Consider the following 15,817-nt stretch of genomic DNA (forward strand, 5'->3'; position numbering starts at 1 on the left):
TAACAATGTTGTGTTAGTTTCAGTGTACAGTGAAGTGATTCAGTTATACATATACATGTATCTATTCTTTTTCAAATTCTTTTCCCATTTAGGTTATTACAGAATATTGAGCAGAGTTCCCTGTGCTCTACAGTAGGCCCTCAGAAACAAGTTTCTTGAAAAGATTACTTGCTATTGCAGTGTCCTCTATTTCTCTTCCCTTCCCTTCCTGTTCCATTCAATTCTATTCCACTCCATTCCATTCCAATCCATTCCATTCCATTCCATTCCATTCCATTCAAAAATGGCTGATTGAACCAAATAAATTGACTTGAAACCTGGTTTTCACAATTACAGTTTTTAAAACATTTCTCTAAAGTTATTGTCCACTGACTGCTAAATTATTTATAGAGATAGATGCTTTATGGTTATAATAATCAACAAAAAGCTAGTCTCACTTGGGCATAAATCTACAGTAATAATGATGATTAGGACTTTATGATCTTCTTTTGTTCTTACGGGTAAATATCTGCTCACAGAGGACCTAGCACAAACTGATTTTGTTTTGGTTCTTCCAGATGAGAATAGCAATTAATTTAGTAGCTATACAATGAACAGTGAGCAATTCTTCAGTCTAAATATTACATAAATCTCCATTACATAACTGTAACATGGCATAAAATACCCTGTGTTGGACTTAAAAAAAATTTAGGCCAGGAGTTATTACTGCAATGCTAAAACTGGTTTAAAAAGCCTATCTCTATAAAGTTAATTTACCTGTCTTAAGAATTTAGTTGTTCAGCTATTCAAAAATTAGGACTTTCCAAGTGGAGGCCTTGAGGCCATAAAATTCCCTGCCCACTGTTTCTAGCTTGCTGCTTTGTTACTTCTATTAAGTCATAGTTACAGATACATGGATAGTCTCTTTTTCATACATTTTGGGACCCTTATAGGAGAAATTCAGGTCTCTAGAAGTATGAAACCAGGGAAAGCTAGACTATCATGTTGTGTGTTTTAATTTCAGTGAATGTACCTAAATGCACTTTTTAAGCATGTATCAGAATTTTATTCTTTTTATGACTGAATAATATTCCATTGTAAATGTATACCACGTTTTGTTCATCCATTCATGTCTTGGTGGACATTTGTATTGCTTCTACTTTTTGTCTATTGTGAATAATGCTGCTATGAACATTAGAGACTCAACTTTCAATTCTGTTGTATACTCAGCAGTGGAATTGCTGGATCATATGGTAATCTTATGATCAAACCTTATTTTTTGAGCAGTTGTCATACTGTTTTTCATAGCAGCTGCATCATTTTGTATCCCCACCAGCAATGCACAAGGGTTCCAGTTTCTCCACATTCACTCCAACTCTTGTTATTTTCTGCTCCTTTAAAAGAAATTAACTGTCCTAATGGATGTGAAGTACATGTATTTTTTTATGTTTTAATTTCATAAATATGGAGTGTCTTCTATGAAATTACGAAGATGGGCTTTGGACAGAGATTGATCTGGATTAAGTCTTAAAACTAGTTTTGAGACTTTAGGATAGATCTTTAAAACGTTTAGAGTTTTTCTTTCTTCATTTATCAAGCTAATGGTTACCTCAGAGGGATTTTAGAAGAATTAAGTGAGGGAATGTGACCACCCCTGATACGTAGGAGACACTATAGCAGTGTATTATATACTTATAAATGAAAATACAAGTAAACATATATAAAATATATTATATATGTAAGTATTGTGTATGTGTGTGTCTATATGTATAGACACACACATTTATGTATGTATAAATTTACTTGTATTTCTTTTCTTTCAGACTTCATATTTGTGTAATGGGATTTGGAGACTTGTATTTTGATTTTCGAATCAGTCTGCTTATTACACTTTTTTTGATTATCACTGTTAATATGATAATTTGAGGATGGGAAAATTAGTTGAAAAATTATACATTATGATGTTCTGATAGCGAATTCTACTTATGTCTAATGTAATGGTTTGCTTAATGCTAAAATTTAAAACTTCACAAGAATGAAAATTAGCATTGGTGCATTTGGATTTTGTTTTTCTGCCTCACTCCAAAGGAAGCAAAATATAAAGTTTCATTTGTTTCTGTTTATTTAGCCATTAATCTAGGAATCAGATAATTAATGTTTTTAAGACTAAGATTTTATAACATTCCTATTGATGTCTTACCATGAATTGTATATGCACATGTGGCATATTTCCCATGAGAAAACATAAATGTTTCTTTTGAAGTATTACAACTCTTTTATATCTATCTATCTGTCTATCTAGATATCAGATATTTATGTATCTATGGATGTAGATAGATAAAGATATATATCAGAGGATCTCAGTTCAAATTTCAGCTCATTTCCTTACCAACTGTGTGGACTTAAGAACAGTCTCAGTTTCCTTCTCTGGAATATGGAGAAAATAATCCTGGCTAAATCTCAAGGGTGTTGTGAGGATCAAGTGATCTTAATTATCAATATGTAGTACTCTTTATAGTTCACAAAGTACTCCATGGCAGTAATCTGTAATGAGCAAACCAAGTATGGTACTTAAAAATTTTTTTTTATTTGTACTTAAAAAATTTTTTTGGAGTATAGTTGATTTACAATCTGTGTTAGCTTCAGGTGTACGGCAAGGTGAAGGAGATATATATACATATATCCACTCTTCTTAAGATTCTTTTCCCATATAAGCCAGTAAAGAGCATTGAGTAGAGTTCCCTGTGCTATACAGTAGGTCCTTACAAAGTATGGTATTAACATCCCTGCCACCAAGTGGCCAGACAGTCACTTGTCAGGGCTTTCAAGCATCCTATGTGTGGTTGAACTTGTTCATATTTATAAATTATTTTAATCTAGAGAGTCTGTCGTGAATGACTAAGGTACCTCACTCTGAAGTTTTGCTTCTTTATCTCAGAGAAGGGAAAGGTTGGATTTTATCTCGGGCCCCTTCGAGTTTTAACATCTTCGTAGTCTACAAGCCTGTAATTACAAAAGGCAGTTTCTCTCCCTCTTGACTAGTAAAATAGCTGACTTTTGCCTAGAGGAAGTTATCCTCTAATAATTCATGGTCGTCCAGCCATATATTGTGATAAATTTTAATGTTTGCTAACAACTGCAATAAATTTTCTTTGGCCTTTGTAACATTCTAGAGGACACTTTCCCTCTTACATACCCTCTCTGTACTTGCTTTTGACTCTGACCAAGGGACTAGATGTTTGGTTTGAAATTTCCATGCATAAACAAAACAGACTCCTTTTAAAAACACACTCTAAACATAAAGAGTTCTATACACACACTGTATTTCAGGATGCATTTCTTAGAGAAACAAAAACAAAAAGAGAGCTACAGTTATATTTTTGGCTAATGAATGTGTACCTCTCCCCTGACCAACTCTGAATTCTAATTGCTGGTGTCCAGTGGCCCCTTGTCTGCCTGGGAGACAAGAGTTTTGTTGTCTCTCAGGAGACAACAACAGGGAGAGTTTTGTTACCACTTTCCAGTTTATCGTTGGGAAGGTTCTGTTGTCTTCATGGAATTCTGCTCCATCCTGTTTATATGAAAAAGAGAAAAAGGAAAGCTCCTCCCTCCTCACCTTTCTCCATGTGGAGATAATAAAGCCCTTGGCAACCATGTTCCCTGTAATCAGTATGAGGTAATTTTACAAGCTACCATGAAAGAGCCATTTGTTGAATGCCTGCTTTGTGACAGGCATTTGCTGATGGTTTAATTATGTCTTGCCTGATATAAATCGTACAACATCTGGGGAATTCCCTAGCGGTCCAGTAGTTAAGACTTTGCCTTCCAAAGCAGGGGTGCGGGTTCGATCCCTGGTCAGGGAGCTAAGATCCCACATGCCTTGGGTCCAAAAAACCAAAAACATAGAAACAGAAGCAATAGTGTAACAAGTTAAATAAAGACTTTAAAAATAGTCCACATCAAAAAATTAAAAAAAAATCTTACATCTTTTGGAAGGAGGAGAAATGAAACAAAGTTTTCTTTCCACCATTACCAAAGGAAATTGCTGGCAGCTACATAACTTGAACGTCCTATATAATAGCCCAGAATGGAGTCCTATAGACAATTTCTGGGGTGCAGAAGCTGCCTTAGATACAAATATTTTAGGAAGTACTTGCATACATACAAAGCAAAACATTTCAGAACTATTTAGTGAGGTATTGTGAGTGGAGGTTTAGACTGGGTTCTTTCCAGATGTACATGGAATCACGTGAGAAGGTCAGTTCTTTGATTTACAGGGTTATATACCATGGATTATGTGCTCCACACCATTTGAATGGCTTTCATATTTCTTCCCTCCACTAGCATTTATTCGCAGGTTAAAGATGCCAGCAGATCTTTTAGTTTAACATGAACACTTCTGGGAGGCTTGATTTCCTTCCATGGTTGTAAAAAAACAGTTCTAATTCTGAGACATTGTTTTTAGCATATTGCCTGAGTGAACATAGCCCATTTTGTTGAATTTCTAACATTTCCTAAACTTATGTAATTCTGTGAAATTGCTGGCCTTAGGTTCTTAAGGTTAAGCTTTTAAAAAATTTAACTGAAATGACTTCCTTCTCTTTGTGCTTTTGGTGTTTGCTCTATGAAGCAAATCTTTCCTTTTTTATTATTCTCTGAGTCTTGAAATGCTGAAAAGATTGTTGTTACCTAGTTAATAAATGACACTGAGCAGGTTTCTAATTAGAAAAGCCCCCAAGACCTTTTTTCCTAGCAGTATATACATCTCTAACTTTAGAGAATGAGCAGACTAAGGGATTCTAGAGAACTAGTTCTAGAAGCAGGGGTGAGGAGGGTGAATAGCTCTGGATTCCTGCATGCCAGAGAAACACAGGCTTTTTGTCAAAGGCTGCATCCATGCTGGTGCTAGAGGTTGCTTCTGCATATTTTAAAAGATATTACAAGGCAATGGAGATTTCACCCTCTGCTCCCTGCCATGCTGTTTCAAGGGAATTCAAGAACTGTATAAAAAAACACATCGTGGTATCTTAAAACAAAGGGGTGAACACCTTGTCATGAATTGGGCACTTTTGGGTTATGTTTGGGTTTAATCCAAGAACTCTGCTTATTTATTTATTTTTTTTGCGGTACGCGGGCCTTTCACTGCTGTGGCCTCTCCCGTTGCGGAGCACAGGCTCCGGACGTGCAGGCTCAGCGGCCATGGCTCACGGGCCCAGCCGCTCCGCGGCATGTGGGATCTTCCCGGACCGGGGCACGAACTCGTGTCCCCTGCATCGGCAGGCGGACTCTCAACCACTGCGCTATCAGGGAAGCCCAAACTCTACTTATTGAAGCTCTTTGCTGAGAGCTCGGTAAGGGTTTAGTCACCTCTCGGTGAAGCTATTGCTGAATGAATGAAACAATACTGATAATAATACCTTACATTTAACATTAATAATAGGCCTTTCAAGTTCACAGAGTAGTTTCACAAATTCTCTTTTTTGCCCATCTCAGAAGCCCTATGAATTAGGCGTGGCAGGTATTATTAATGCATTTATTATGTAGTAAATTTAGAATCAGACAAAATACATGACTAGTCCAAGACCAGTAGATTTTTTTTTTTTAAAGATTTTTTTTTAAATTTATTTATTTATTTTTGACTGTATTGGGTCTTCCTTTCTGTGTGAGGGCTTTCTCTAGTTGTGGCAAGCGGGGGCCACTCTTCATCGCGGTGCGCGGGCTTCTCACTGTCGCGGCCTCTCTTGTTGCAGAGCACAGGCTCCAGACGCGCAGGCTCAGTAGTTGGGGCTCACGGGCCCAGTTGCTCCGCGGCACGTGGGATCTTCCCAGACCAGGGCTCGAACCCGTATCCCCTGCATTGGCAGGCAGATTCTCAACCACTGCACCACCAGGGAAGCCCCGACCAGTAGATTTTTAAAAAAGTTTTCCAAAGGAGGCAGAGAGAGAATTACACACACACACACTCACGCATGCACACACACACACACACCCATCACAATCACCACCACAAGCATTTTTACAGACATCTGCATGCCCTAGGTTCCCTCCCATCAACCAAAATAGTCCTGTGATATTAGTTGCCACGCAGAAACAGATCGGTTATTTACAAAATGAGATGCCTCTTGGGGAATGTTGCTGAGGAGAACCATACAGCTGAGGCCCTGAAAATGGAAAGGGCTGTGGAAATCTAAGCCTTAGTGTCTCAGACGGAGTGGATGGAAGCCTGTTTGGCCATCCTCACTCTCTCTCTCCCTCACCCTTCCCCACCCCACACTAAGAGATAAGACCAAGCCTGTTGGTTCTGCTGCTTTCTTTTTAAATCTACAGCTCCCCTAGAACTCGCATACGCCCAGATTCAGATCCTCCCTGTCTCTCATCACGCTGGCAGTTGGCTTTTGTGCTGGGTTTCTTGCCTTGTGTTCACATCATCCTTTACGTGCTGTAAGAGCTGAAAACCCTGTATAAGAGTTGGGTGTTTTCCCTGGGATAAAGTGCATACTTCTAACCTAGAACATGGCACTCTGCAGAGGCTGATTTCGGCCAGCCTCACCGATTTCATTTCGCAGCCGGGGCTGTCGTTTTCCGGCACGGTTGGCAGGTCCCTGGGCATTCTCCTTCGCTGCCCTTGTACCGGCCATGGGCTCTGGTTGGGACGCCCCTCCCCTCTGAGCATTTGAACCCTCTCGCGAATGTGCTGAATTAGTATGGGTTCTTTAACTCTTGACTTGTGCCTTCTTTTTTGGAAGACTTTTCTGGCCTCCCCTAAAGAATGCGAAAGGTCACATTCATCTCTGAACCACACAGCACCTTCTCCAGAGCCCCACTGAAAAACTTCAGCCTGTTTCACCCGCTAGACTGAGAGCTTCTAAGGACAGGGTCTGAGCCTTACAGCACCCAGAGGCACAACCTAAGCAGTAAACCTTTGTTGGCTGGATGCTTAACTTCGCTTCACAATCACTTTAGCTATGATGATGAGGATCACGACACCCAGTTTCTTTCCTAGTTACCTAAGGATACCACTAGTTAGGAGTGCTACTGGTTGGTCTAGAATTTAGGACAAATATTTTCTTTGTCAAAAGACCATTTCCTGGGCTTCCCTGGTGGCGCAGTGGTTAAGAATCCGCCTGCCAGTGCAGGGGACACGGATTCGAGCCCTGGTCTGGGAAGATCCCACATGCCACGGAGCTTCTAAGCCCATGCACCACAACTACTGAGCCTGTGCTCTGGAGCTGGCGAGCCACAGCTACTGAGCCCGCGCCACAGCTACTGAAGCCCGCTCGCCTAGAGCCTGTGCTCTGCAGCAAGAGAAGCCACCGCAATGAGAAGACCAGGCACCTCAACAAAGAGTAGCCCCTGCTCGCCACAACTAGAGAAAGCCACATGCAGCAACGAGGACCCAACGCAGCCCCCCCAAAAAAAAAGACCATTTCCTAATGAACTTAATTAGGAATTTGAAGTAATGGAGAAGAACACATTTTTTTTTCTCTTTTCATAGTTAAAAGAAGTTAGAAGTAGAGACTGCAGATTATAGAGTTCAGTTCTACTTGAATATGGACTTGTGTTTTTGCTGCACTAAACAATGTAGAGTTTGGCGACTTGCCTGATATAGGACAGTCAAAATAGCCTGCTGTGTTAAATTGGGAGTACTCTTTTGGAGCTATCTATAAACAATCTCTATATGTGTGCTTGAAAAAATTGTGTATTATCTTTGTAGATACTAATATATAGGAAATATTTTCTAGGGCTAATTAAATATGTTGTCAAGAAAAACAGTTTTCAGGTCTAGTTATTTGGTTTTCACACCCTTGTGCTAAGTGATGATTCCTGTAACCTACTGTAATTCTAACAGTCTCTCAACCAACTTTCAGCAGTTAGAAGGTGTCTGTTTTCTGTTGGTTATAAAATCTTTACTCATCCACATAAGTAACTTTTAGACCAGAAGTTAATAATGTTTTCTATACCTTTGTATGTGTAGGTGGGAGGTAATCAATAGAACTTGTGTTTATAATTACAAGCTATAGGAAAAAAGTAATTATTTCTTCTGAATTTGAAAAATTCCTTAAAAAATTTATGGTCATATTTCTTGGTCATGTGTGCCATTAGAACCATAAAAAAGTGAGATATGAAATGAGATCGTCTCATTTAATTTTATAATTAATTTTAAAGAGAATAATAGAATGAATGCACATATAATATAGTCAAGAATGTGGCTAAAATGTATGTTTGAGCTGACTGAATTTTATTTTTGTGAAACATGCTTGAAAAATGAGAATGATTATAAATATTAACACATCAATCAAAACAAGGTAAATTTGTTACATAGAATTCTTACAATTTTTTGTGAGAAAAATGAAAATAATGTTTAGATCTTCTATGTCAATACTCCTTTATTATAGAATATTCGGAATTGACCTTTATTCTAGATTGTGTGTTATCCATTCCACAAATGTACAGAATCATTAGCATATGAAGGCCTTTGTTTAGTCAAACTTTCATTTTCCTCATTAAACAGAAAAAAAATTTGTTTTTTGACTTAGAGATATCATTAACTATATTATTCCACTGTGATTTCCTAACTTGATATTTAGTAGTAGAGTTAGGACTATAATCTTGGTTTAGTTTTTTGGTTTTTTTGTTTTGCTTTGTTTTTCCCTTATAACATACTGCGTCTCACATGTCCACACCATGTTCACCTCAGGTATGTGGAAACTTGGGGAATAGATGACTGAAATGCGACTGCTTGATTACTGTGATTGTTTCTACTTCTTCCATCACTTTGGCTGTCAAAGATACATACCATGAATAAGTAATTAATTGTGCAAGGTCAGATAAGGCAGTGAAAGACACTAATCTCATTCTATTGACTTTCTAAGTCCAGGCGCCTTATTATAATTAAGAACTGCTTTATAATGATTACATTGGTTTGATTTCTTTATAAAGCACGCTAGCTATGATTTCCTATAAATTAATGAAAAAGGTGGTATTTTAACAGGCTAAATGATTATTTAAAAAGGATGTTATAGGGATAATTTAACAGTTGACTGGAGTATGGGCTAGATGATGTTTAAATGTTATTTATACTCAGGGATTCCGAGATTCCAATGCTAGGCTATAAGGGAAATCTTAGAAATGCTAGTTTCCTTAGTTACAGTGTTTTTGTTTGTTGGTTTGTCATAGACTGCCTCTTTAAGGTGTGCCCTATGAACCGATATTCTGCTCAGAAACAATATTGGAAAGCCAAGCAAGCTAAACAAGGGAACCACACAGAGGCAGCCTTGCTGAAGAAATTACAGGTAAGGGCCAGCCTTCCATCTGTCTGGTTTAGGCTAGAACAAGTACAGCAATAACAAAAGATCTATTCTGTAGCTTAATGATTTCACTCAATGCACTGAGATTCAGAATAGATGTGGCAACACATTAAAAGTGGAAAGGACTTTTAAGTTACAGAGTGTGACTACTGATTTCCTGGAGTGTAGGTAGTGCATTTCTGCTGTTTATTCAGGTGTACCAGACTAATTCAGATATTCACATCACACTGAAAACCAATCCAGAATCTCTGCAGGAATACCAAATCCAGTTATATTTTACTTGACATAGTACCTAATTTTTTTGAAAGACTATTGGAAAAAAATTGAAAGTCTGTTGTTTCTGATTTGGGCTCTGTGTAAATTTAATAGAACTTATTTTGTGTCATTAAAATTCCTGTTACTTTCGAATTGAAACTGAATTTGAGGCTTTTGAAATTTACCTACTATGTTTGGTTTCTCTAGCAATATTCCTTCTGAAAATAATTTTATAAGACCAAAGTGCCTAGTACTTTTCTGAAATTTCCAACATAAAAGCATCTCAATATATTTTGGGCTACATTTCAGCATTAAACTGAGAGATTTTTATCACACATTATCATCATGTATTTAATTATTGCCACTCTTCTCCCGAAGCACCAAGAGTAAAGCAACCCGCCTATTTTAGTCTTGGTTGTATTCTTTGTTCCTAAAATAAACCTTATTTCTTTGTCAATTATTGTGCTCTGTTTTCCATGCTTCCACACTAAATATTTGATAATCAATTTATAGCATGCTGCAGAACTGGAACAAAAACAAAATGAATCAGAGAATAAGAAGCTGTTGGGAGAAACTGTGAAATATAGTAATGTTATACAAGTAAGTGTCTATTTACTTTTGCTTAAAAGGGGTGAATATTTTATGGTTAATTTGCATTTGGTAGGAATGCCAACCTGCATTAAAATTGGGGGATACAGTGGTTTGTTCTTTGGTGGGAATTATACAGTGTGATATTTTCTGTTAATATTCAGCACACCATTCTGTATGAATAAATCTGGTGCATACACATAAAGAAGTGAGCTTATCCAGATGTATGCACAAATTATTAAATCAAAAGGAAGAAAATGGGGAAAGCCTGTAATAAAAGAGTCCTTCAGAATTAATGGGACTAACCTGTAACAAATGAAGCTTTATGTTTTCATTTTGTAGGGAGGAAAGTTTTCAAATTGTACTTCTAGGTGAGAACTGTCCTTGAGTTATTAGCTCTTCCGTTTCAATTAGTATACACACTGATTTATCTCAGCAGCATTTCTTTCTTGTGCTTCACTTAGATCTTTTAGCTTTTTACTTGGGTAGTTGTTAATATATGCCCCACCTTGTTCCAAAAAGAATGTAAGGCATTTTCAAAAATACATTCCACATAAGATAAAATATTAATAGAAATAAATAAGGCAACTGGATCAAAGGGAAAATAATGATTGCATGAATAAAATGAAGCCAAAGGTGAGGCATGTTTATAAAATCCATGTTGTAAAGGCTGATAAACTTTGGCTCGAAGCCTTTTTGTTGCTTGAGTAGCTATAAGGGCAGTGTAAAATATTACAGCATTTACATAGAAGGTCCATACAGAGAACTAAGTCAGAAGTTTGGAAGCACAAACATTCCCAGGAAGAAGACCAGAGAACTGCTTCTCCAATGAGCTCTCATAAAGAGGACACTGTTTAATATAGTAAACAATGGCCTTAACAACTTCCTTACTGTAAATACTACATACAGGTGTTTCATAGAGCTGTTTCAAAAAATAACATTCCCTGATGTTTTGCTATTGGCCAATGGCAAAGTGCCAGAGCACAGGACTGGCAAAGCGGTTCTCTGATGGTACAAGAGGAGAGCCCTGGGTCTGCGGCTCCTTGGATGTATGAGTTAATCTAATGATAGACTGTGTGATACCTGTGGCTGCATGTCCCTTGGGCAGTCCTCCATAACTACAGTTTCTCTTAACCAAGTTTGGATTCATACTAAGTGCCAGCGAGCAGAGCTCATGTTTCTTGTCAAGAACCTGACGCGCAGATGTTTGCATGGTGAGTTAGGGGCTGAGCCACGTTCTCTAACACGGTGGATTCCAAAAGGAGAGGGGTTGGCCCATGAGGGTTTTCACTGGTTTCTGAGATAACTTCCTTCTTATATTGTGGATATTAAAACGACCATTCTCTTTTGAAATGATTGTAATAATAGGAAGGTTATGTGATTTAGTTTTCCTACTCAGGAAAGGTTTTGCCCATGGAATCCAATAACCCGAACAGTGGTGCTTCTGCCCTCATCTGAGGAGTGGGATTGCGTCCTCTTATGGAAGTGGCAGAGTTTATTTAGGATGGGCAGGCTGTCTCCTCCCCCAGGGGGTGAGGGCTGTCTGCAGGCAGGGGTGGTTAATAATACTAAGTGGGTTGGTGCATTATTACAGGTCCTCGGTTATTCTTTAGTATGTTCTGTCTTTGTGGCCAGGCAGGGATTGAGAAAGAATGTAGTTTGGGGGGACCTCCTGGTCTCCTTTGGAAAGCTTGGGTTTATCCTATTATTTATCAGTAGATGAAAATCATTCAGAAGTGTCCCCTGGCTTGTTTTCCTTATGTGCTCACTTCGTTATGAAACAGAATTGGGGATGGAGGTGAGGAGGAACCCAAAGAAAGTCGGCTTGGAAAGATGGTGACTGTGGAGTCTGGAAAGAACTTCTTTGTTTAAACTCTATCCCGAGCCGTGTTATGTGGGCACATGATATAAGTATAAACACATAAATGCAATTAGCAGAGGAGATCAAAGAATAAAGGCGGTAATCCATATCTTTCTTCTACAGCTACTGCATATAAAAAGCAACAAGTATCTGACTGTCAACAAGAGATTACCGGCTTTACTGGAGAAGAATGCCATGCGCGTGTCCTTGGATGCTGCAGGAAATGAAGGGTCTTGGTTTTATATTCATCCCTTCTGGAAGCTGAGAAGCGAGGGTGACAATGTATGTAACTATAAGATTAAGAGAAAAGCAGCACATTCTTAAAGACAGTAGTTCTTAGTAGTAGAGAATCCAGAGAGTGCAAAGAAAACAGATATAGTTTTCAATGTTCAACATATTATCTTTATGTTAATTTCTTTAATAGGTTGAAAGCATTTATTTATAGTACAAAGTGTCCTCAGGAATCATAAAAAGACAAAGATCAGATTAATTTAAAAACATCTTCCAGCCAGAGTTTGTGTGAAAGAATTTCAGAGCGTTAATATTGGCTGAGACTTTTCAGGGAGGGAGAGGCAGAGTTTGCTTCTCGGCCTGTTCAGGAGGGAGCGTGGCTGTAAGGAAAAAGAGCTGTGTTGCAGAAGATGGAGTCTATTCCTTTGAATTAATAGAGCGACACAGGGGCTTCCCTGGTGGCGCAGTGGTTGAGAGTCCACCTGCCGATGCAGGGGACACGGGTTCGTGCCCTGGTCCGGGAAGATCCCACATGCCGTGGAGTGGCTGGTCCCGTGAGCCATGGCTGCTGGGCCTGCACGTCTGGAGCCTGTGCTCCACAACGGGAGAGGCCTCATCAGTAAGAGGCCCGCGTACCGCAAAAAAAAAAAAAAAAAAAATAGAGCGACACAGCAAATCATGGCAATATGTCATTTACTGCCTCTGCAGCCAGGTGTTTGCAGTCTGTACATCTTAATGGATGTGTAATGAATGAGGAGCTATAGACTGGCAGTAGCTCATTGACGACAGTACTTAAATACGCTGTGGAATGCGAACATGTTGTAGCATGTGAATTTTAGTAGTTGCTAAAATATTTTCCTGCTACTTTATAGAGCAGAGAAAATAAAATTATGTGCAATGATTCAACAGGATCAATAGTTAGATATTTTTGTGTGTAATAAATGAAGTAGCAGGTGACAGTCCCTGGCACGTGGAAGATGCTTAATAAATTCTGGTTGACACCAAATACAGAATAACTTTCATAAATAGACGACTTTACAGATATTGGGTCAGGTGATTAAGAAAAATAGTTGAGATTAAAAAAATTAACATAAAAATTCAAAGCAATATAAAAGTGTAATTATTCTGACAGTTCTCTCAATCAGTACTGTGATGACATTTTAAAATGTATTGGGGCTTCCCTGGTGGCGCAGTGGTTGAGAGTCTGCCTGCCAATGCAGGGGACACGGGTTCATGCCGCGGTCCGGGAAGATCCCACATGCTGCAGAGTGGCTGGGCCCGTGAGCCATGGCCACTGAGCCTGCGCGTCCGGAGCCTGTGCTCCGCAACGGGAGAGGCCACAACAGTGAGAGGCCCGCATACCGCAAAAAAAAAAAAAAAAAAATCATTAAAATGTGTTGGCTGTTTCTTGTCTTAGAAATGTCTTCTGTTGTAGTGAATCAGTTTTTTTCCAGTGAATTTTGAAGTCCAAATTCAATTCCACAGGATGCAAGCTTCACGGTTTAATTTGGTTAATAAGTTATCTGATGATATCCTCCTTAGGTAAGGTTTGGGAGAAGCATGGCATGCAGAAGTATAATGCACTTTAAATCTTGTGTTGGATTTCTTAAAAATAAGTTCTCTCTTTTTTTTTTTCCTTTTGGCATCAAGAGATGATGTATGCTGTGAGCATGACATATATTTTAATTTCAGTAGGTAGTTAATTACAATCAACTCTCAATTATTCAGGGACTGGTCATGCAGTTTATGAACAACCTGTGTGTTTGGATGCCCTGTTTGGTAATGCTCCTTCCCTTCTCCAGCGCCGCCCCCCGTCTCACTCCCACTGAGTACGGTCCCTGTTGGCAGGTGGTCAGTGAATTTCAAAACAAAACGTCAAAACAAATAAAACCTGAACTCAAGCTCTAAAGGAATGTGATGACATGATTGGATAAATTGGGGCCTTGAGATTAGCTGTGGATTTTATTAATTCATTCTGTCTAGTTTTTCATTCTATCTATTCCTTTCCCTGCTCCCAAATGCCTTTACAGGCTCAAAGAGAGTTGAATGTAATGAACTATTTCAAATAATTAGTTGTATTGGGTTGTGGGGTGGGGAACTACCTACCACCCAAACATTCCATCTTGGTTAAAATGGACAATGTAATTGTTCAGTGCGATATAGAGATCCTCCTTATATAGATGTGCTCTATAAAGCATGGCTAAAGCAACCTTACACACTGCTTTTTGCTGAAATAGCTCACTGTTTTTGTTCGCCACTGTGTAGCTTTTATGTGTGATTAAGGTTGCTGTGAAAGCCTAAGCGTATCCACAGTCCTGTATTTGCCATGTAAATAATTGTATCGTAATGGTTATTTTCTTTGCTAGGAATAGGTAGCATTTTTCTAAAATACAAGCCTACTGTATTTTATTGAAGGCAATTGGAAACACTGTTATTTCATAACAAGTGGTTTAATTACTGTTGATTTTCTTTAAAAACATATTAAACTTAGAGGAGGAAATTGCAAGGTTTAAAGGACTTTAAAATTTCTATTTTACTATTTAGCAATTAGTTAAGTTGCGATTTAGGTTATAAGTATCCACAAGATGTTCAGTGACCAAAATGAAATGTAAGAATGAGGCTGATGATAGTCTGGGGAGAAAAATGCTTGTATCCTCAAAAATCAGTGGTTTCTACCGTTTAAGGACCCTTTGTCATTTATCTTATAGAATTTCGGGGTGGATAGTTTTGGGGGAAAATAGATTCATGGATCCCTCAGCTGTATAGAAGTCCTCACTTGCTGTTGCTCAGTTAGAAAGTCACTGGGGACAGCCTTGAGCAGAGTTCATAAATATTTCATTTTCATTTATCTTCCCATGATTGAGTAGTTAATTTTTCATTTAAAACTTTGATCTAAGAAGGCCTTAGTTCTTTACATTGGTGGTAGATTTTAAAGGGGGGAAAAGGCCAGATGTTCTTTCAATCAAGAAAAAAAAACAACCCTTAGGGAAAGAGTCTTTTTAAATAGCAAGTAGATTTTACTGTTTTGCAAAACTAGACCCCTTGGAATTCTAGTGAAGGTGGACTCGATCCCTGGTGTTTTGATTTCTATTGCAATGTTCTTTTCACCGCATCAGGTGCCACTTCAAAAGAAGGGTAGCTGCCAGTGGCATTACATTGCTCTTCATTTTCGGTAAAATCCCATCATGAATCTTACATGGCTGTTAACATAGAATCAACAGAAGTGCTTTTGGAATTGCAGTTTTTTAAAATGTTTGTGCACTAGGGTGAATGTGATATGGCAGAAAATTCAAGTTCTGCATTAAATATGTGACTTCTCAGAAGGCATCTGACCCTATCAGTGGATCAGGCTCCATGCCTGTACTCTTCTGAAAATATTACCAAGTTCCATATTTACCAAGTTATCTAAGTAGATGTGAATTCCTTGAAAATAGAGACTATTTATTACACACTTTTGTGTTATTCCTGGGACCTCTTACTGTTCTTTTTATATCTTATGATTAACATCTTGTCCATTTCATTTGTAAGTTTTATTCAGCGTGGGTAGTCAAAGTAACTATTGTGAAGAACAAGACCTAGGACCTGGAAATTAGTG

General features: G+C 38.4%; 1 protein-coding gene across 2 annotated transcripts in view; it reads left to right on the plus strand.

Moving 5' to 3' along the window:
* ITPR2 (inositol 1,4,5-trisphosphate receptor type 2) overlaps positions 1-15,817 on the plus strand; it is a gene marked incomplete at its 3' end in the record, with an annotated part of 533,638 nt that overhangs the window by 102,018 nt on the left and 415,803 nt on the right. For both annotated transcript variants that reach the window (XM_079715959.1, XM_079715960.1), the window contains exons 3-5: positions 9,157-9,272; positions 10,056-10,142; positions 12,115-12,273. In XM_079715959.1, coding sequence (XP_079572085.1) covers positions 9,157-9,272; positions 10,056-10,142; positions 12,115-12,273 — 362 coding nt within the window. The remainder of the gene's footprint in view (positions 1-9,156; positions 9,273-10,055; positions 10,143-12,114; positions 12,274-15,817) is intronic.

Source organism: Hyperoodon ampullatus, assembly GCF_949752795.1.
Source record: "Hyperoodon ampullatus genome assembly, chromosome: 11".
Classification (NCBI taxonomy): domain Eukaryota; kingdom Metazoa; phylum Chordata; class Mammalia; order Artiodactyla; family Ziphiidae; genus Hyperoodon; species Hyperoodon ampullatus.